Consider the following 20,723-nt stretch of genomic DNA (forward strand, 5'->3'; position numbering starts at 1 on the left):
TGCAGCCCCAAATGCCTCCTCGCTCTATAGGCCGCGCCAGAGGTGGGCTTGGGGGGCGCAGGCAGGAGGCTGTGGAGGGCAACATGTGGCGGCTGTGAGGGGGTCTCCCAGGGGGACGTGGGGAACAAAACATGAGCGTAAGGATCAGTGGCATGCAAGCGGGCGGGTGCTTTACAGTCATGGAAAAAGACCAACAGCGTTAAATTCACTGATCAAATTTAGGACCCCAGGGCACGGAGGTCTGGACTAGGCCAGACACTCTGGAGTCAGCAGCGTTAGTCATGACTGACTCTCAAAGGCCACGCCCACTGTGGCTGAACAGAGTGACTCAGCAGAAGAAAGTAAATGAGTTTTAACAACATACATTATGTTTGCTTTAATCTGAAGGCTTTTGCAGTAGCAATACATCTGATACGAGTAATAAACACACATCTCACAATCCAGCAGCTTACCAGGTATCACTTTTAACTTAGTTTGGGCAGAGCTCTAGATTTAACTTAAGATGTAAGGCTTTAAGTTCAAAAGTTTTTCTTTTTGTTATCAGTCATAAATTTCTCAATCGACAGTGACACTTAATGCCTAAAATAAGACACTGAATATTCAAAACAGTAGCTCCGGAGGAAGCTGTTACTCCCTACATGGCCAGCTGCAGCCCTCCGTCCACCACCAGTGTTTCTCCTGTAATGTAGCGGGACTCCAGGAGGAAGAGGACGGCCCGGGCTACCTCCTCCGGCTCTCCAAATCTCCCCAGAGGGATGGAGCGCTCTAAAGCCTCCTCTCTCATCCCTGCAGTCATGTCAGTGTGTATAAAACCTACCAAAAGATGGGGAAAAAACAGCAATGAGATGACAGAGACTGACACAAGCAGTGCTTTGTACTAATTACCAATCACTAATCTAAGGATCTAATCTTTGCTGCAAGTTGCATTGGAGCAGAGAGTGTCAAGTGGCAGGGATGAAAGTGAGGCCACGGTTCTTAGGAATATAAGGCAGCTGGAGGAAAGTTAGGGATGAGTTGCTGCCTTACGTGGAGAAGCTCAAGTATCTCATAGTCTTGCTCATGAGTGGGAGAAGTAAACAAGAGATTTGTGTTTGTTTTACGGTACTGCGTTTGTGTCTGTTTGCATGAGTGACTGTATATAAACTCATTGGTTTGGTATTAGGTATTTGTCCACACAGTCTACTCAAAGAGATACACAACCACTTGCGCGCAGTCCTCCAAGGAACCAACAACACGTAGCTCGATATGAATGACACTACGCGTAAATTGAACGCTGACCGGTTAAAGGGCTCAGTGTGGTTCTCTGATAGCAGTGGATTGTAGCAGATATTGAGAAGACAGAGAGAAAAGTGAAAGAATCAGAAGCATATTCTGTACCTGGAGCCAGGAGGTTAACCCTGATATTACGTGAAGCAACTTCTTTAGCCAAGGAGCGAGTGAAACCCTCTAGACCAGCTTTACTGGCACTGTAGACACACTGGCCAGAGTTCCCTTTCAGGCCCACAACAGAGCCTGCAGACATGACCAGAGAAATCCATTAAGATGACTTGATTCCACATTTAATATAAATCACAATCAAATTACCTGACTCCCAGCGTGCTGGATGAAGAATTTGTTACTCTGTCTGTATAATTTCATAGATTTTCTTTACAAAGAAATATAAACACTGTAAACCTTGAGGTAGAAATCACATTAATATTATTATAGCCGTGCTTGTGGTTTCAGATTCTGGTTGGATTTTCTTACAGGATGCAGTCAATCCGGTGCTTCTTAAGAGCTGCAGTCCCAGGTGTCGGTGGCATTCGAGATTTCAACAAAGCCCTTCTAGGAGCAAGTCTTACCATCTTGAAACAGCTTGAGCCGTTACTTAGGTATATTCAAGTTACTTTTAATTTCAGTTGTCCCTGTGACGAGTGCAGTGTATACTTTCCTTTAGTCTGCAACATCAGAGACCAATAAACTGACCAGGAAGGCTGACTCTGAGAGGAAGTCCCTCAACAAACTTTTATCCATTGTGGATAATCCCGACCACCCTCTGCACCACTTACTGAACAGGCAGCAGAGAACTTCCACTAACAGACTGATTTAGGTAATCTCTTCCTCATGCAGTAATGTTTATAACTCCACACATCTGTTTAGCAGAGAATCATCTGTTCTTTCACCTCACAGCTTTTTTTCCCCAAGCCTGCACCGTTTACTACACTTTCCCCAATACTGAGACTAATATCATCTACCATTAACTAAACTTGTTGTTTTCTGTTACATTTAGTATTTTATTATATTCTATACTCACTTATTCGTTATCCTGTAAATTATGTAGGTTGTTTTTAGCCTCTCAAACCGCTTTTTTCAACAAATACATATTATTTTCTGTATTTAATGTACCAACAAAAGAAAGAAAAAAAGAAAACAGCTGGAACACTAGAAACTCAAACTTTACCACCTACTTGTGCCACCATCTTTTCTCTGGGAGGTTTCTATTCAGGATTCTTTTAGTAACCTCTCTCTCTCACTCATAATGTATCTGATTACAGTTCATGAGGAAAAAGAAACGTAAAACCATACATCCACAAGCTTGTTGCGTGAATTCAAAGAAATTGTCAGTATCTGATTTTATTTGGACTAAAATGAGCACAAAATTACGGTGGCCCTGAGAGGCCAAACGGACTGCAACTTAAGAAAACACCAGCAATAAGAAAAACGCTGCAAAAGCACACAAAACACAATGGCAATAGGAGAAACGACAACAGAAATAGGAAAAAACTGATTTCCAAAAGCACAAGGGAAGTGTTTCTGGGGAGACAATAACCCAACGGACAAGTTGCACGAACCCAAAACATGCTTGGTGTGTTTTATCATGATTCATATAATACTGATGATGGATTTTTAGGCAAATAGTTAGGCTAACACACTTACCTCTCATCTTTTCTTTCCTCACAAAACCGATAGATCCTCCACTTCTTTTAAGTGTCTCCCAGCGCAATTCTTAGCATATTTTGGTCCCTGCAACATTGGGTTATTGTCTCCCCAGAAACAATTCCCTTGTGCTTTTGGAAATCAGTTTTTTCCTATTTCTGTTGTCTTTTTCCTATTTCTGTTTTGCTTTTTCCTATTTCCATTGTGTTTTGTGTGCTTTTGCAGCGTTTTTCTTATTGCTGGTGTTTTCTTAAGTTGCAATCCGTTTGGCCTCTCAGGGCCACCGTACAAAATAATATCCTCCTTAAAGGGTACACTGACTTGAATCTATAAAAGTAGTAACACAGCCATCTAGTGGTTAAATTGAAGACACACCACTAATGTGAATCATCAAGTACCTATATTAACAATAGCTGCTCCTTGGCTGTGCAGCATGCTGCGCAGCGCTGCCCTGCAGGTCAACATGGAGCCCAGCAGGTTGGTGTGAAGCAGAGCCACCATGTCCTCTGGTTTGGTCCTCAGTAGCAGACCATCCCTGTGCAAACAGACAACAGCAACTTGCAGGGGTTCAGCATTTACATGCGTCTAAATATGTCTGCAAATGCAGCTGAGAATCAGTAGAGGTGTCAACTTCAGTGCTTGCTCACCTGTTGATACCAGCTGCGTTCACGAGATAGGAGATGTTTCCACAGGTCTTCTGGATCATTTCAAATGTTTTCTGCACCTCCTGTTCTTTAGAGATGTCACAGCTAAAAGCAATGTGCTCATCTAGAGAAGACACACATCAGATCTACTGTCGGCATCACTGCAGTATGTTTATAAAGGTCCTCTAAGTCTACACTGAACCTTGTATTTAATTAAAAATGGGCGTAGCTTCTGAGTGCTTTAAACCTGCAGTCTTTCTAATGGCCAGCAGGGGGCGACTCCTCTGGTTGAAAGTCTGACTGTATAGTTGCCGTGAGAAAACTACCATATCTTCTAACTTGGTTTATGACCTCAGTAAACTATTTACTGATGAGTTTATGTTCTCAAGCTCTCATTTCAAGCCTTGCCAAATACAAAACAGTGTTGTCTTTGTAAAATATGTTCGACGTTATAGTCACAAAGGATTATACAAAGGTTAATGGTTTATGACATAGGTGTCAAACTCTGGCCCGCGGGCCAAATTTGGCCCGCAGCCTAATTACATTTGGCCCGCGAAGCCATACCAAATTACTATTAGAGCTGGCCTACTGGTATTATACAGCTAATATATATTGTTTAGTATTAAGCTTTGCTTGTTCCATATTCAGTTTTTCAGCAAAACGTGTTTGAGTCCATAAGAAAAGATTCATTCTTATATATATCTGGAGGAATAAATATATTTCAATAAATATTAACGTTAGCCCGCGACTTTGTTCTAGTTTTGAATTTTGGCCCACTGTGTATTTGAGTTTGACACCCCTGGTTTATGATATTTAACATGTGACTGACTGACAAGTTACTAGAGTGCACAGAGTCTCTCTGTTTAGTCACATCTAGTTTCAAAGCCAAAAAACCCTCAGTGTGAGATATCATACCAATGTCACGTCCATCTTTTACTTACAGTTGATGGCAGTGTAGAGCTAGACTATTTAAAATAAATATCCCACCCATATTTATAAAGAAAGAAGGAGCTACATGCTTGTTTATTTATAATGTGTACTTGCAAAGACTAAATCAAAATGATACAGAGAAGTCTTTAATTTTATTATTTGTAATTTTGAATAAATCTACACAAGGAGGTTTTGATGCATATTTTTATTTACTCTGTTTGATCTGAACTGTATCTGTGACTCCATTTTCTTCTGCTTATCTAGTGGGTAAATGAAACTTCTTAAAACATCTCAATTATAAATACTCCCCACATTACAAAAATTACAAAAACTTAAACTAACTGTGAAATTCATTCTTTTTTTTCCTTCTCAAAATTTGGCTTTTCGGTGTTGTAAGTAAGAATGAAGACAACATATGCTGTTGTTCTCTGTTGTTTTTGCCAATTTCATAACAAATCTGCATTTTAAGCTTGAGTAAATTAAGCCATACTTTTGAAAATAAAAATTGGTAATTTTCCTTTAGAGGAGGGCCGTTGTGCAGAAAAAAGCACGCTAATGAAAAGCTCTAATAGCTCTGGCACATGTCTGTACACTTTACTCATTAACTCATTTATTAGTCCAAAATCCAGGGTAAGGTTTACGCCACAGCTACCTTAAATCAACACTATTGGTAATTACCAAAATTATTTTTTATGTTTCTGTAATGGTTAATGCACCAGTTTGTGCAAGCTTGTTAATAAAAATAATATTTTTAATCCTAAAAAAAATTGCTATTTTACTAGCAGTGGTTGAATGTTCTGCTTGATTAATTTAGTTCTGAGAGAAGTCCAGTGTGCTGGTTATAATTTGGGTATTAAAACAACAATTCAGTTCAGTGAGTTCAGTAATTTAATTTGTTTTTCGCAGACTTCTAAAATACTTGTGCTTTCTTTTTATATCCGGTGATCTAATAATTTTGTTAAGCACTGTATTACACACAGCACAGCATTATACCTCCATGCAGAGATGCCACAGTTGCCTGGGCGACGTCTTTGTTCCTGGAGACGACGGCTACCCTGCAGCCTCTTTCTGCCAGCAGGCAGGACACTGCTTTCCCAATGCCTCTGGAACCCCCACACACTACTGCCAGTCTGGACATGATGACCTGCAGGAGAGGCAACAGCTCAATTACAGCTACAGAACAGCATCCGGACTATCTCAGATGAAACACAGGAGAGACATGCCTGCTTCCCTTTATGATCTTCATAAGTCGATGGTGTAGTCTGATTATTGAATGGAAGCTACACAGCATAAACACACAGCATTTTTATCCCTTGTTCCATATTTCAATCGGCTCTGCAGGCACTTTTTTCTAAAGTCTGGCTGAAGAAAGTAGGGAACGCTTTTATTATAGTCAAGTGCAGGTTAAACTCTGTATGGGGAAAGTCAGTGTCAGATGGACACTACCACAAATGAAGTGACAGTAAATTAGAAAAATTGTTATTTTTTGTCAGTTATTATTCAGTGTTACACAAATACAAATATGATGTGTCCCATGTGTGTTACATATAAACAATCTTTTGTTGAGATCTGGTCACCCTAGTATATAAGCATAATGTATTTATATGACAACTTATATGTGTAATAATAACACCCTGTTTGCTTTAACAAAGTTTTCTTTTGGTTTAGGACTGAAACACTGGGATTACTGGGATTTTTGTCTTTTGAGTCAACACACATCAGTCTGAATGTATTTTAGATGCTGAAGAAACACTGCGATAGCAAACAGAAAAACAGGCTTTAACAGCTCTATCTATACTACGGACAGATTGATTAACCATCACTGTTAATAAGGGAGAGAGGCAAAGGTGGTAGGGTTTGGACATGTGCAGAGGAGGGATGGCCGGTGCTCACATATCACACTTGTTCTTCTTAAGTTGTAGATAAACAGGTACCGGCTAATTTATAAAGGGCTACCTTTAGAGACCTTGTCACTGAGGCTACGCGATTATACTTTAAAACCAATTTTTTTAGCTCCTAAAATTTGGAGCAGTCTTCTTCGGCCATCATCGGGTTGTTTGAATGTGCGATTTGTTTTAAAAACTCATTTTATAGTATAGTATATATTTTCCTTTAATCTTTCCCCCATTATTTTGGCACAGAGTTTATATCTATTTAAGTGCACGGAAGCGCGCGTGCTGGGATGAATACGTGACGGTAAGGTTGGTTGTTTGTCTGTATGGGTCTAGGCAAGTAAACACAGCCAAGATTATAAAACATGACACCCTGCCTTAACATGTGGGACAAAATGCTCTGCAGCACAACACAAAGTAGGACACCGGGTCACTTCAGTGAGGCTAAGAGTCACAGTCGCTGTCCGGTAAATAGTAGCCGTATTTAGCTTTAAATGTCATCGTACAGTTACGTTTATGCAGCGATATGATACTTACCTCGTTTTTCTGAGTCTAACACCCCGTTTGAGAAACACTGTTACAAATGTAACAAATGTTATTTACTGAACAAATAAAGAATACCAGAGGAGCGGGTAGTCATGGGCGCCGCCATGTTTTTTGTTGTTATTGTGCTGGTCGTTGTTGGTCGGTAGAGGGCGCTGTGGTAACGCTGGATTGGCTGAACTGAACCAGCACTGCTTTGATTGATTGGTGATTTTTTTTACCTTTACCCAGCCACTGTAGTTCCACCCTACACTGTCCACTGTACGTTACACCGTGTGTACACTGACCCACTTTGCCATCTGACATTTGCTGTGCTTGTTTTGCTATATTTAGTCTGACCGTTTTATTCGTTTTTGTTGATCTATTTTACTTTAAAGAATCACTTTATTGTAATATATTCAAAAGCTTCTGACATAGTTTTATTATATATTTTTTAAAATATTTTTATTTATCTAGCTTATTTACTTCCCTTGATTTAGCTGTTAGAGTGCTTGTTATCTCAGTAAGCTGTTTTATTTTGTTACATCCTAGCTACTTTTTTTAAAATGGGCTTTTTTGTTAGAAATTATATTTATTGTTTTAACTGATGTAGCACAGGAACTTCAACGTTTTTCAAATAAATACAGCATACCTCATCTTTATCTTACTGCCAGTGAAATAACACTGTGATTTCTATTTGCAGCCATTCATTTTTCCACATTGTTCCCTTGTGGAAATATATCTCATGAAGAAAAGCAAATCTGTCATCAGTGCACACAAAAAAAAGAAAAAAGGAAAAAAAATGAATCATGTTGAGACCGGTTGGGTGGCCTTGGCCCACACCTGGACAGTTCATCAGTCTGAGACTTATTCTGCCAGATTGATTTGCTGAAGCAAAATCACATTCATCACCTGTGCCAGAGTGGATATGTAGCCCTGAGCGCTGTGAATCATACACAGTATAAAAGGAACAAAATGCAAACACTACAAACAGTTTGATTTCTCTAAATGTGGTGACTCTAAGCCTGTCAACCGAGAGTTCATTAGGTGTGCTTGTGCATCAGAGAGACACTGGACTGAATTTCTTTTCAGAGAAAGAAAACACTTTATTTATTTAGTTCCTGGAACTATTTTGCCTGATCATTGGGTTATTTTTAAATGCTGTCACATTTTCTTCATGCCCTACAAAAACACACGTTTACTTTTCTGGTATAATTGCACAGAAAATCTATTCCAAGAAGCCAAGCACATAACTCCTGCCCGTTTCCTCGGGCACTGTTAAAAAGTTCAAGGAGGACTTGATTCCTTTTGCTGCAGTCAATTGAATCAGCTCACACGCCTTGTGCTTAAACGTTATCAAGAATTGTTGACCTTGGGGCCTTAATTCTTTAACTCTACACAGCACTCCTAACTCTGAATATTTTACCTGGGCTGTGCATACATAGCTTTGCCTATATTTACACACAGTCCCTACCCAACCTGTAACTCACAGTCCTGTCAACCTGAAATATTCCTGCAACAGATTTAGCACATGTGCATAATCTACTAAAGCACAACAACCCAAGTGGACAGATGATATAACACAACCTAGAATTACAAACAATGATTAAAGTGTAAATGTTCCTTACAAAACACTTTTTCCCCCTTATTCCTCCTCACTATAGTCTCATACTTATATATTGGAGTAACTTATTTCCATGGAAACCCATCCTCTGCAGGGAGCTGTGTGCAACACAATGACCTCTCTGGGTGCTTGTCAGTTCCTGTCAACATTTCCCAGCTGAACACTCTGGGAAGGCTCACCTCTCTTTACTCTGCTGTAAGTCATGGGAGACACTGCTTGGCAGTAACAACCGTTTATTAGCAGATACTATAATGAGCACCCAAATAGATTTAATTTGAAGCACTCAGCTCTTTGCTGTCGTTGTTATGCAGCTTAGTTTGTATTGCACTTGTTACTGTTCTTTTCTTTATTTCATGACTCCTCCTTGCCCTCCTCCTCCACCACCACACCACCAGGCTTTCAGAGCGTTAGTTCAGTCTGAGACACGGCTGAAAAAAAGAGCCTTTGATCACCAAGAAATACGCCACTGTTTCTGAAACACTTTGGTTTCAATTAATCAGATAAGCCACTTCTAATATAAAGTGGAACAAATGAAAGATGCTTTAATACTCAATAAATAATCCTGGTAAATATTTCTGAATATGATTACTCTAGAGTGTCAGCTTCTGAACTGAAATACAAAGCTACTGGATAAAAAGCAGTTTTTGGCCTTAAAACTGCCATTCTCTATAAAGGCCACCAGGGGGCATTATCTGTAGTTGTAAAAAGTTAAGGTGCTGACATCAGTAATTATCTTAATGAGAGGTTTATGGACTTAGTCAGGCATTTTGGCTTATAATGAATAAAATATGTTAATTTTGTAAATGTTAGTTATTTTAAAAGTCAGAAAGGTCATCGGCTAACAGCTTTCACCAGACGTTAGCTAAAGAACATGTACCCTATGTTTGACAGTCAGACGGACCCTCACTCATCACACCTGGTTTCATCTCTAGGCTTCAAAATAGGACTTCACAAACCAGCAGGTGGCTTCACTGTGACTATATTCATGTTTTATACCGTCTATGGTGAAGAGTGACAGAAAGGGAAGTGTAGAAGTTCTCATGACAATGTGACAGGCCTGGGCTAAAAGAGGCTCAGTTTTTATTTTCAATAAGTTACACTTTTCAGTTTTATTTGAAGCTGCTGTACTCAATAGCTATCTGTTAGACTTCACCTCTGCTAACTTCAGTCACTGAATTGGGCCTCTCCACTGTGGTTTGCTGTGTGATGCAGCTTGCCTGAGAAGTTCTCCACCTTGAGGTGAGTCAAATTCTAGTCTTTAATTAGGAGGCACCTGGGTCTGTACTCTCACTACTTGTCCAAATATAGACACATGTGGCTCCTAAAGGTAACACTATGGCAGCCAGAATGCTAACACTGTGGCTTTGAAATGCCAGTTTATGTCAAGGTGGCCATCTTTTTTATACAGTTGATGGACAAAGATCTCTCTTCCTGGCAATAATCAGTGTGTGTTTACAGTACTGTGGAGACGTCTTCTGTCACCACTTATTTCTTTATGTTTTGCTTCCAAGAAGTCACACTTAAGTTCTGCAGGCTTTCTGAAGATCTGGCAAAGTTTTTTTGTTTTTGGACATTGGCTCCTTTTTCTGCTTCTTTTTAGTCGAGTCCTTCTACCGGACAGTATTCAGAAGAGTTTTCGTTTGTTAAGCCACTTAACACTGACCTATGACTCATTCAGCCATAAAAAATAAATATTTAGGACAAAAAGTAGTAATAGCAGGCCTAAAGAAAATATCTACATCAGATGATTAATATCTTAAAGTGATGTCCTTAAGAAATAGTAAAACCAAATCCAGCAAAAGCTGGAGAGATGGATCTGGTCCTTCAGCCTCACCAGGAATGGTCTCAATGGAAAGGCCAAGATGTCATTCTTAAGGAAAATGCAGAGGAAGTCAAATTACACAAGAACCAGCCTGAAAATCAGTGCCAACAGGTCTCATGAAGTGAAGAATTCAAATTTTGAAAAGTGAAAACTGTGGAGGTTCTGCGCTGGTTTGGAACTGTATGTAACTATATCAGCCAGTGATCTTGGTGCTGTGGGTCGAAATTAAAGGAATTGCAAAATCAGAAAAATACCACTTGATTTTGAACCACTTTATAATGCAATCTGGAAAGTGTCTGATTGGTAAAAGCTTCATTTTTCAGGATGACAACGATCCCAACGATGCTAATGCAGTAAAATACCTGAAAATACCACACACGTCAGTCAGACTGGCCTCCCCAGAGCCCAGTCCTCGACATTAGTGAAACAGTGTGGGATCATGTAGATATAGAACAGAACAAAAGGCAGCCAACATCCAAAGAAGAGCTTTGAATGTCCTACAAGAATCCTACCCGACGACTACTTAAAGAAACTATAGGAAAGCTTAAAATTGTTCAGGCTGTGAAGAATGAAGGTGGTCACACCAAATATTGACCTTCAAGCTCATTACTAAAAACTCTGTTTTTGCCTTATATATTTCCAAGTGGTTTTTTTTTACATTTCAATAAATCACTGGATACATTTCACATTTTCCTAGCAAAATATAAAGAAGTGACTGGTGGCTCAAGACTTTTGCACACTGCTGTACTTTCAGATAAATGGAGAGCCCGTACATTTTAAGGTAATAAATAATAATAAATAACAGCACTTTACTTTTTCATATTTCTGATTACTAACCAGGTCAGATACATCTGCTGTGACGTGACACACAGTCACTGGAGAAAACACCAGAGTGCCCTCACAAAATGATGACCAAGCCTCAGAAAAATATGGAAACCATTAGCTTTTATTGTTTTAGAGATTTTTACAAAAAAAAAAAAAAAAAAAAAGTGCGATTCCCTCAAATACTTCAGAATGTTTTTCACATAACAGATTTGTGCCAAACACGTCAATTTCAGTTTCATCATTTTCAGACATAACAGATGATCGACAGACTTAAAAAAACAAAAAAAATCAAGTAAGTCACCTTGGCATATAAGAAATCTGTTAAGCTGGATTGAGCAAACTTATGTTGCCGTGTGTTTGGATGAATGAAGACTAGTAATTATTTTAAGAAATAATTACTAGTCTTCATTCAATATGCTTCATATTCTGAGTTGTAAACTGTGCAGCCTATGCATGAAAAACATGTACGAGACGTCAGTATGATTTGAAACGGTGCGGTAGTGTGTACGCCAGTATAACTGTGTGCCTCTGTGTAGGAGTATGTCTGTATATTAAAGGCTTCCCAGTGAAATGAAAAGACACTCGATGAGGGAGAGTTTGAGCAGAGCGCCTGAGGTTGGTGTGGTGACGGCCAAGACGACAAGAAAACATCAGATTAATTCTATATAAAAAGAAGCCCTAACAGTGATTTGTACCATCGCTTTCCGCCCTCGCTCCAAATTTCAAGCAAATGACAACATATTTCCAGCAGTCAGTTACACAGTGGTCCCCTCAATTAACAACAAAAGACTTAAAAAATAATTATCACAGACGCTTGAAACTCTGGGTCTAAATCAGTCGTTAAACTCCTTCTCAAAGCCAAATTTGGCACGATTCAGTGATTGCCTCAACATGTTTAAACACCCCACGGACCTCAAACGACTTCCTGAAAAAATCTGATGAATAAGTCACATTACATTAACTGATGTGAGGTTCCCTTAGGCGAGGAGGTGGGGGGTGGGTTCACAGTAATGCGTTTACTCTAAAGGGTTTCATTGATTTTTCAGAGGGCTTTTTAAAGTGAACCTACCATGCTTTTCCTTCTTTTCTGTGATACAGCTTTTGCTACAAAGGTGGATGCTTTATTATAAATGGCCAAAGTTTGACATAATGAGGTCACCAATTAAGCTCGAGCATCAGAGTGCAGTAAACTCCTGGTTTCAGACAGATTTTTCTACTTCTGGCTCTGTAAAATGTCAGCGTCCTGTCCTTCTGAATAAAGCTATCCTTCAAGCTTTATTTATTGGTCCTGTCATTGTTTGCATTTATACCTGAGCCCAGTGTGTCTACACTAATCATACTGACTTGAAACCAGGTAGAAGACTTTAAAAGTGATCCAATCTAAGCACAAACTGCTAAGCTGTAGACTCAATGTAGCTCTATAAGCAGAGCGACCCACCGCAGGGTGGGCAGTGAATTGGATTTAAATTTAAATCTGATTGATCAGGATCAAACAACTAAAGGTGCACATATTTCACTAGCAGGTTTACTTCATGTATTGTGTTTTAAATCAAGCAAACACAGTTATCTTTTTTACACTGTTGTACGTTTAGTCCTCTAAACTGGAAGTGAGTTTGGGGTTTTTTGTTTTTTTTTTAAAGTTGACACGATCGATCTAAAGGTTTCTGTCAAAAGTGATGTATGACAGAGGTGCCAGCTGGATCGGCTCTTTGGCTTTCCATTGCACTCGCCTCTCCTCTTCTTGATTCCATTGTCGTCTAATGATGCCGTCTCACAGAGGACACCGGCCGGATGGACCGGAAGTTCCTACTGTAACACCATGCTTCCCAAATTATGTGAACAATATATAAAATTCAGGAAAATCCCCAATAAAAACACATTTTGTTTAAATTTCTTTAAGTTAATAACTAAAAGATAACCAGATTAAAACTGTTAACATAATAATAGAGAAACCATCTGTCCACTTCCTTCTACCTATCCAATTCCTGCTGTCAATAGGCAAGATGTGGGGTACAGTCTATTACAGGTTTAACACAGATTGACAGACATCCATTCATGCTCACATTCACACTAGTTCAGCTAAAAATGGAAGTCTAAGGACTGTGGATGAAGCTGGAACACCTGGAGAGAAACCACATAGAACATACAAACTGCACAGAAATGCCCCAACTCACTGCTGGATTTGAACCCAGGACCTTCTTAGAGTGAAAAACCGCATGCCTCCTGAACAATTTTGGCTCCTCTATCATCAAAAGCCTTTTGTTTGTTAGGTGCAGCCAATCAGATAAAAGCTGGTTTAAAAGTAGAGGAACTAAACTGCTTGTTTCAGAGGAAGAACTTAGAGGCTGCACCAATGCCCAGTATAAGATAAAGAAGGATTATTTCCAACTGTGAGTTGTGCAAAGCTAATACTCGAGTCCAAAATTAAAAATGAGCATAACTGGTCAACTTCAAGGCAAAGAAGAATGATCTTTTATGAAGATTACACTTTCATTTTTTTTAAAAGTATTCTAAAATTGCTAATTCATTTTCAGTTCAACAAGCACCGAACCTACAGCCAAATCCCCTCCAATCACTAAGAAATCTTATAGTAATTCAAGTCAGTACAACAATTAACAGAAAAACAAGAAACAAACTTTGAATCGCTTAACCATGAAAAACAGGGGGGGGAAAAAATCAAGGGCTCAATGTGATTGATTTCAATAAAAACTTGTGATTGGATTCAACAGATTGAATGCACCTCTTCCTGTGGAGTGATACAACATGCTACTTTAGGCAAACATTCTGTGCTTTAGCTAGCAGTGTTTCTTATTGCCACAAGTCACATTAGGAATGAGTTCGTGTTCACAAACGGAGCCCGTTGAGGGGCGACTGTGTCCGATTAGTTATATGACACTCTCTCTACGAGCAGCAGGTGTCAGCGTCTCTGAAATGTGTAGCTAACATAAAATAAATACACACTGAAAGGAATCGGCCGTGCACTGTTACTGAAATGTTATGTCGCTCCCGTGATGGAGCGCTCTGTCCAGGTTTGGCTACTGCCGAGGGAGGTTAGGAGAGCAGCTACTCTGGTCAGTAAATATAAAGAAGGTACAAAGTAAGCATCATTTGAGTCCATTTTGGAGTGTGTTTTTCGCATATTAAAAACGGCAGAGCCAAACAGTCCCGCAGCACTTTGTCTCCTGCGGATGGCTTTGCTAATCACATGCAAATGTTTGATCAATGCAGTATCAGCCCTTTACACTGCAACCACACTGCGAGAAAAAACTAGATGCCTGTGAATGGCACACAGAAATAATTTGTCAAAGCGGAGTACTCAAATGTGCAATACAGCAGATCTCTGTTAGGATCCCCCGGATTCAATAATGCCTTCGGAGGAGGAGAAGTATCTTATTTTCTACTCTGCAGCACAATTTGTTCTGATCTGTTCCACCTAATACAACTGCCTTCTGACAGTCTGAACAGCAGTCATATAGAGAAAAGCAAATCTGATGTATTAAAATAAGGCGTGTGCTTTACTTAACCCCTTAACATGTGGCACTACAAAAAGGTTGATCTATGAAATAAGTTAAAATGTGTAACATACGGATAAACAGTTCATATTGGATGTTTTAGGACTAATCATATTTGTGTCCTTATGTACAATAAAGTGAGGAACAGTACAAGGCACACATTTAACAGTTGAATTGTTACAAAGATATAAATAACCAACAAAAAAAAAGTAAAGAAAAGTTCATGAATAGTGTGTGCTCTCCTCTAACTCTGTCCAATGTGCTTTCATTGATTTTTCTCTGCAGCGCTCTCGAGTGGTCTATTTCAAGACTTGAAGTGTCATCGTGGTTGACCTGTCCAAGCAACCTTGGGAGCAGTGACACCTTAACGAGGCTAGCAGCAGTCAGATGGATCACTGTGTGTTTGTGTGTATACGTGCGTGTATTAAATGATGTCTACAAAGCTGCCAGGGAACAGTCCCGTCCTGCCATTCCTCTGCAGCGTGCCTTTGAACCAGCCATCTTCCCTCTTCCTGTGAACAAACACAATGTCGCCCTCCTTAAGTTCCAGCTCTGCTTCGCTCTGGGGAGGATATGATACAACCACCCTGTACCTGAAAGAGAATAGCCAGGCAGATGGTGAATGATACACACTGCAACAATGGCAATGAGTGTGTCCTGGAAACAGATTTAAAAACAACAAACAACATGCACACATGGAAAAATTTGAGTGTATATATCCCACTCAAACTGAACTGAATTAGGAACACCATAACATGGACACAAAGTTCTAGTCTAAACAGGCCTTCATGAATCTGGCTATTGCTTGATCTAGTTGTACAGATAAACAATAATCTGAAACAGTCCAAAGAAACAGCGCATTTACCTCTCACATATGATGGGACGTGCGTCATGCTGTTGAGATAAAAGAGAGGAGCAGGGCTGGCGGGGAGGAGGAGCGATAGGAACACATCCATCAAGGGGACTGCTCTTCCGATGGGAGGACTCTGGGACTGAGGAGGAGGAGGATGACGAGGCAGAAGCAGCAGCAGGTTCAGAGTCCAGGCAGCTCGCTGGGCCAGAGGGAGGGGAGGTGTCAGGGCCCACAGCGCCATGTAGCAGCTCTCCAGCAGCAGCGGCCTGCTCAGCCTCAAGGGTAGGAGAGGAGGGGGGCGAAGGGCGAGACTTCTTCTTATTGGAGGACAACAGCTTCAGAAGACTTTTCTTTTCTCTCTGCAAAATGAAGACAAGCATTTTTTTTTTTTTACCCCTGAGGCGATGAGAAGTAATTTTCAGACGCGCAGACAGACATAATCTAATGTCTGGACCTGTTCGTTTCTCCCTACGCAAACGAAAAACTGTGGTGAGACAAATTCCAATTTTTTATTTTTTATTTTTGCAGGCAAGGTAGATGTGTAAAAACATGGCATCTATTTGTTAAGCAGACATTAAAAAAAATATATATATATAACAGCCCTCCTTGTTGTTCCTACTGGTGAATCGTCCCTGCATGATTAACATTTAAATAAAAATTAAGTCTCCCAGGGCATTTCAATCATCTGCTACAAATGAAGACATTCATTACTATGACGGAAAAAAACAAAACAGGTATCTATTAAAAACACAAACAGCAACAGACAATTGGAGACCATTTAAATTCTTCCAGAGTGTCTAAAAACAAATCCAACCTTGATGTCTTTATCCAGTCTGCAGGCAGGAGCTGCATTGTTAGATGTGGGATTGAGAGCGGAGTTGCTCCCAGGGTTGACAGGCACAGCGAGGACAGGTACAGGTCTCAAAGCGTCACTATCCAAAGATGCAGCGCTGACATTGGGTGGGGTCAAGGAGGCAGCTGCGCAGCCCATTGCCACCCCTACTCGAGTGCAGCCTTGTGCAGGGCTTGACCCGGGCTGCGAGCACACTGCGAGGTGTGGGAGATACGTCACGGGTGTTGCAGACTGTATTGGTGTCACTGCTGCTGTGGGCCTGTCCTGACTGTGACATGCAGCTGTAAATTCAATATATGAAAATTAAAGGTTTAAATTTGTCTTCATACAAAAGGACAAAATCCATTTTAAGCCAGTGAGTTTACCTGTCCTGACCGCGTTGCGAGCCTGATTCACGGTCATCTGGGAGGTGACGTGCAGTGAGACTTTTGGCTGTTGGCCTGTGGCTGTTTGAGCTGTGGTGACCACCGCTGCAGGCTGGGAGTTGGCAGGTGCAACGGCGGGGCATACAGTCAGCGGTTTGTTAAAATCAGGCCCTGAAACAATGGCTCCAAGGGGAGCAGAAGAAGGGCTGACGATGGTGACACCTCTGCCTGCCTGAGTGCACAGACTCAAGGGCACTTTGGGCTGAGAGCTCCCAGACGCTGTCCTGCAGAGGGAGAGAGGAAGTAAAAAGGTGTAAGACACAGTGCAGCTTTATATGATGAGATGCATCTTTAGTGTGAAGTGTGCCCGGCAGCTCTAGTGTGTGCACTAGCATCCAGAACACCAATATATTAGAGTTTCAGAAAAGATTAATCACAGCCTGGACAACTAAGATTTCAGTACATCAAATATAAGATCCTGACTTTATGATAACCAAATATTCCAGTAGAGCAGATTGTTCTCTCTGGTTTGGAGGACAGTTGTTGCCCCAAATAAGAAAGTATAAATATTTCAGGATCTTTAAAAGTGATGGTGAGGGCAGTGTCTGAAAATAACAAGACTGCGGGTACAAGCTAACATAATTAGCTAACCCACTGGGTGGCTGGGCTAAGCCTTAGACACAAGGTGAAGAGCTCAGAGTGGAGATGCTGCTCCTTTGTGTCAAAAAGGAGACCGCTCATCCTTACAAGGATGCCACCTGGATGTTTCCCTTAGGAGGTTTACGAGCTGTACCCAACCGATAGACCCAGAACTCACTGGGGATTACACAGCTCTCCTGGCTGGCTTGAGAACACCTCGAGATCCCCTAGGAGGAATTGGAAAACATTGCTGGGAAAAGCGAGGTCTGGAATACCCGGCTTCGCCAGCAGTCACTGTGACCTGACTTCAGATAAGCGGAAGATTATAAATGGACAAATAAAAATGCACAGCACCATAGCTCTGTTTTTAGAAGGATCATTTCCAGATTTAAGTAGCTTACCACTACCCGATCCACCTCATAAACACTTTTCTGTCGATGATGCCTGGACAACACTTTTGATTTTAGCACCTGGAGGAGCAGCTGTACCAATCATTTTATTGACCCTGAAAGAATCTGGAAAGTTTTAAGTCTGTGTGCCTCTCTGTGGTTGTTTGGAACTGAAGTAGCATTTAGTAAATTACATTAGCCATAAGAAGGTAAAGATTTCTGGTCTTAAACTGTGACTAATAAGAGTCACGGTTATGGTTTAAATTGACCATAAACCAAAAACTTACTAAAACCTTAAATGAGGTCTACAATTTTGTCAGACTGAAAGCTGAATGCAGGAAAACAAAAAACTCTCATGAGGAATTTATGCAGCAAAATGTATTTTTTATGGGAGTTATTCTTTGCTAAGCTGGTTCAATAACTCAGCAAAAAGCATTTGTGCAGAATAAACATCAGGTGTGGCTTTATCAATAAAACACAGCATACTTTACACTATCAGCAAACTGGAGGAATTTTTATGCTATAGCTTTGCATCATAAACAAAAGGATGTGAAAGCGAGTGCACCTGTGTGTGTGTGTATACAGTATGCTGATAAGAATAACCTGACCTGCTGACGGGGCTCATGTAGTTCCCAGGAAACACTCCAATCTTGCCCGTGTGCATGGACGTGCCCTTGAACCAGCCATCCTGACAGCGTTCCAGCACCAGAAACATCTCTCCTTTCCTCAGCTCCAGTTCATCCTCCTTTCGAGGAGTGTAGGGAAACATTGCCACATAGCTGCATGAAAAACAAACAAAGATGAGACATTTACCAGACACATAGATGGCTTTCATGGCGGACTTTCTCCCCTCTGGAATAAAAGCATGCCATTTGCTTTGCATTCATCCCATCATCCAGTACATCTGTCATCAGCTCCTCTGGGAGCCTCCAGCAAAGACAGTGCCCTCTGACCCAGAGAAAATCTGCACTGGAGGACAAAACAATTTGTGGGTCATGTCTCTGCCGCTGCCAAAAAAAAACAGGCCTCAGCTGGGATGTTTTCAGTCTGATTTCAGTGTTGTCTGCGAGGGAACATAAATGGATGAGTCTGACATGCATGCAATGGCAGGAAAACAGGCATGAGTGGATCTAATTCTTATCAGGTGGTGGTTTGTCTTCAGGGAGTAATGAGGGTAAAAGGTGAAAGGGTCAAAAGTGAGGGGTCACCGAGTGGATGGACCAATGGGACCCAGGAGACTGTCACTCCCAGACTTTGACCCCTTCACCTGAGCAGAAGCTCACACTCTGCAGACTCTCAACTGACAGATGAGGGGGAGGGAGGGAGAAAGAGGGGGCTGTGTGAGAGACAGATGAGGATTTCCTCCCTCTGATCCGAGCATGTGCATTAAGGCTTTGGGCCATCAGTGCACAAACCGCTTGTGACATTTCACTGCACATTTCAGAAGACTGCATATTTTCATGTGGGACTGTTTTTATTACTCACACTGTGGGTCTTTGTCTCCCACTTTGGTCGCTTATGCTGGGGGAGGGTCTCTGTCCGGCAGCCAGCGAATATGCAGCTCCACCGACGGAGGACTGGGGGGGAGGCGGTGGGGGTGGTGGGAGAGCATCCTATAGAGGAAAGGAAAAAAAAAAAAAAAATCACATTATTTTTCACTATGTCACTTATTTCCTCTCAGTTTGAATCAGAAAGATCAGGAAAAAAAAGCAGAATGGACCACAGGAAGAAGAAAAAAACCAAACAGACTGCACGTTGCATAAGCACAGAAACCAGTTTGTTTATGAGAAACAAAGGAAGAAGAAGAATGAGAGATCATCTGTCATTTGGGTTATTCCCTCCAGCTGTCAACACCAGGGAGAGTGGTTTGGCAGCCTCCGTCGTCTCGTCCCCGACGTCCCATTGCAACGGAGGATCTCCTTTTCTGCTTGTTTGTTTGTTGCTAGGACACCGCATAGCTTGATGTTAAATCCATTGCAGTATTTAATTGGGAACATATGAAGTGAAAAGCATGTCTGTTGGCACACTTGAGAGCAACCCTCAAACCAGTCATGAGTAGATTCATCTTGACTCACTTGTTTTCCCTTGGTGAACGTCTTTAAGGTCAAAAGAGGCTCAAGCTTTTGACTGGAGGCCTTTAGGGGATTTTCTTTGTATGTCTTTTGTGCTTCTAGGATTACAGGATTAAAATATAAGTCACCAACTTCCTCTGTCACCACACAAAGCAGAAGTACAATTTTAGAAAGAAGTCAAAAATTCACAAGATTAATTTTTCATGTTTGAAAATTATAAACTTGTTATCTGATGTCTGCCTTTGTCTGCTGTCCAGCCTCCATTGCACTCTACCTTAAAATCTGTTACGATGGATGGGCAAACCAAAGGACAGCAAACACATATTTATTCAGGATATGCTCAGTTGAGCCATATGGATCACAGCTACCAGATGCTTGACAACAGGCTTCCCTTCCAGGTCCAGGAGGAAACTTTTTAGTGCTCACCCAAGTTCTCCATCTCTTTGGTGGTATCATTGGAGCATCTAAACAAGATGCTTTCTGGCTGCTTTCCTGTGGAGATTATTGGGCATGCTCAATTTGAAGGAGGTCTAGGATAGATCTAGAATGTTTTATGTGGCTTGGGAACCCCTCAAGAGCAGGAGGAAGCAAAAAGTGTTACCCTGCTTAGCCTGCTACCAACAAAACCCAACTTCACATAAGCAAAATTGAATAGAAGGATCTGTCTTTAACAGCTTTGTTTTTCTCTTTTAAAAAAATAAATGGAAAATGACATTCTTTTACAACAGCAAAAATGGCCCCTGAAGCTTTTCAAACAGATGTTCTTGTTATCTTTCAATACATAATATTCTTTTTAGTGGAAATTTGTTCTTCTGAATAAAGATCAAACAGATTTAATTTTGGGTCTAGTGAAACTTCATCTTAT

At 40.8% G+C, this 20,723-nt stretch overlaps 2 protein-coding genes across 2 annotated transcripts in view; both read right to left on the reverse strand.

Moving 5' to 3' along the window:
- Positions 1-375: 375 nt before the first annotated feature.
- Positions 376-7,036, reverse strand: cbr4 (carbonyl reductase 4). Its single transcript, XM_085348272.1, has 6 exons — positions 6,920-7,036; positions 5,484-5,634; positions 3,564-3,684; positions 3,315-3,451; positions 1,378-1,512; positions 376-813 (listed from the first exon to the last, which is right to left on the reverse strand). Exons 2-6 carry the CDS (start codon positions 5,626-5,628, stop codon positions 635-637), a joined length of 717 nt encoding a protein of 238 aa, XP_085204398.1. The 5' UTR covers positions 5,629-5,634; positions 6,920-7,036; the 3' UTR covers positions 376-634.
- Positions 7,037-13,824: 6,788 nt separating this feature from the next.
- The window catches only part of sh3rf1 (SH3 domain containing ring finger 1), a 54,241-nt gene continuing 47,342 nt past the window's right edge, over positions 13,825-20,723 (reverse strand). Inside the window, exons 7-12 of the mRNA XM_085348406.1 lie at positions 19,272-19,399; positions 18,395-18,565; positions 16,759-17,042; positions 16,355-16,674; positions 15,553-15,899; positions 13,825-15,280 (exon numbers count right to left, since the gene is read on the reverse strand). Of these exons, the coding sequence (XP_085204532.1) occupies positions 15,112-15,280; positions 15,553-15,899; positions 16,355-16,674; positions 16,759-17,042; positions 18,395-18,565; positions 19,272-19,399 (1,419 nt within the window). The 3' untranslated portion in view covers positions 13,825-15,111. The remainder of the gene's footprint in view (positions 15,281-15,552; positions 15,900-16,354; positions 16,675-16,758; positions 17,043-18,394; positions 18,566-19,271; positions 19,400-20,723) is intronic.

This window comes from Diplotaxodon limnothrissa, linkage group LG23 (genome assembly GCF_057381915.1).
Source record: "Diplotaxodon limnothrissa isolate DT_005_m linkage group LG23, D_limnothrissa_male_GT1.1, whole genome shotgun sequence".
NCBI classification, from domain to species: Eukaryota; Metazoa; Chordata; class Actinopteri; order Cichliformes; family Cichlidae; genus Diplotaxodon; species Diplotaxodon limnothrissa.

What these genes read in the sequence shown, in the direction of transcription:
- cbr4 (XM_085348272.1), bottom strand. Translation starts at nt 5,628, where the DNA reads ATGTCCAGACTGGCAGTAGTGTGTGGGGGTTCCAGAGGCATTGGGAAA. An exon ending in TGTGGCATCTCTGCATGGAG is followed by an intron (nt 3,685 to 5,483) that starts GTATAATGCTGT and finishes TGTCTTCTCTAG; the next exon opens with ATGAGCACATTGCTTTTAGC. An exon ending in AGCAGCTATTGTTAATATAG is followed by an intron (nt 1,513 to 3,314) that starts GTACTTGATGAT and finishes TCATGTCTGCAG; the next exon opens with GCTCTGTTGTGGGCCTGAAA.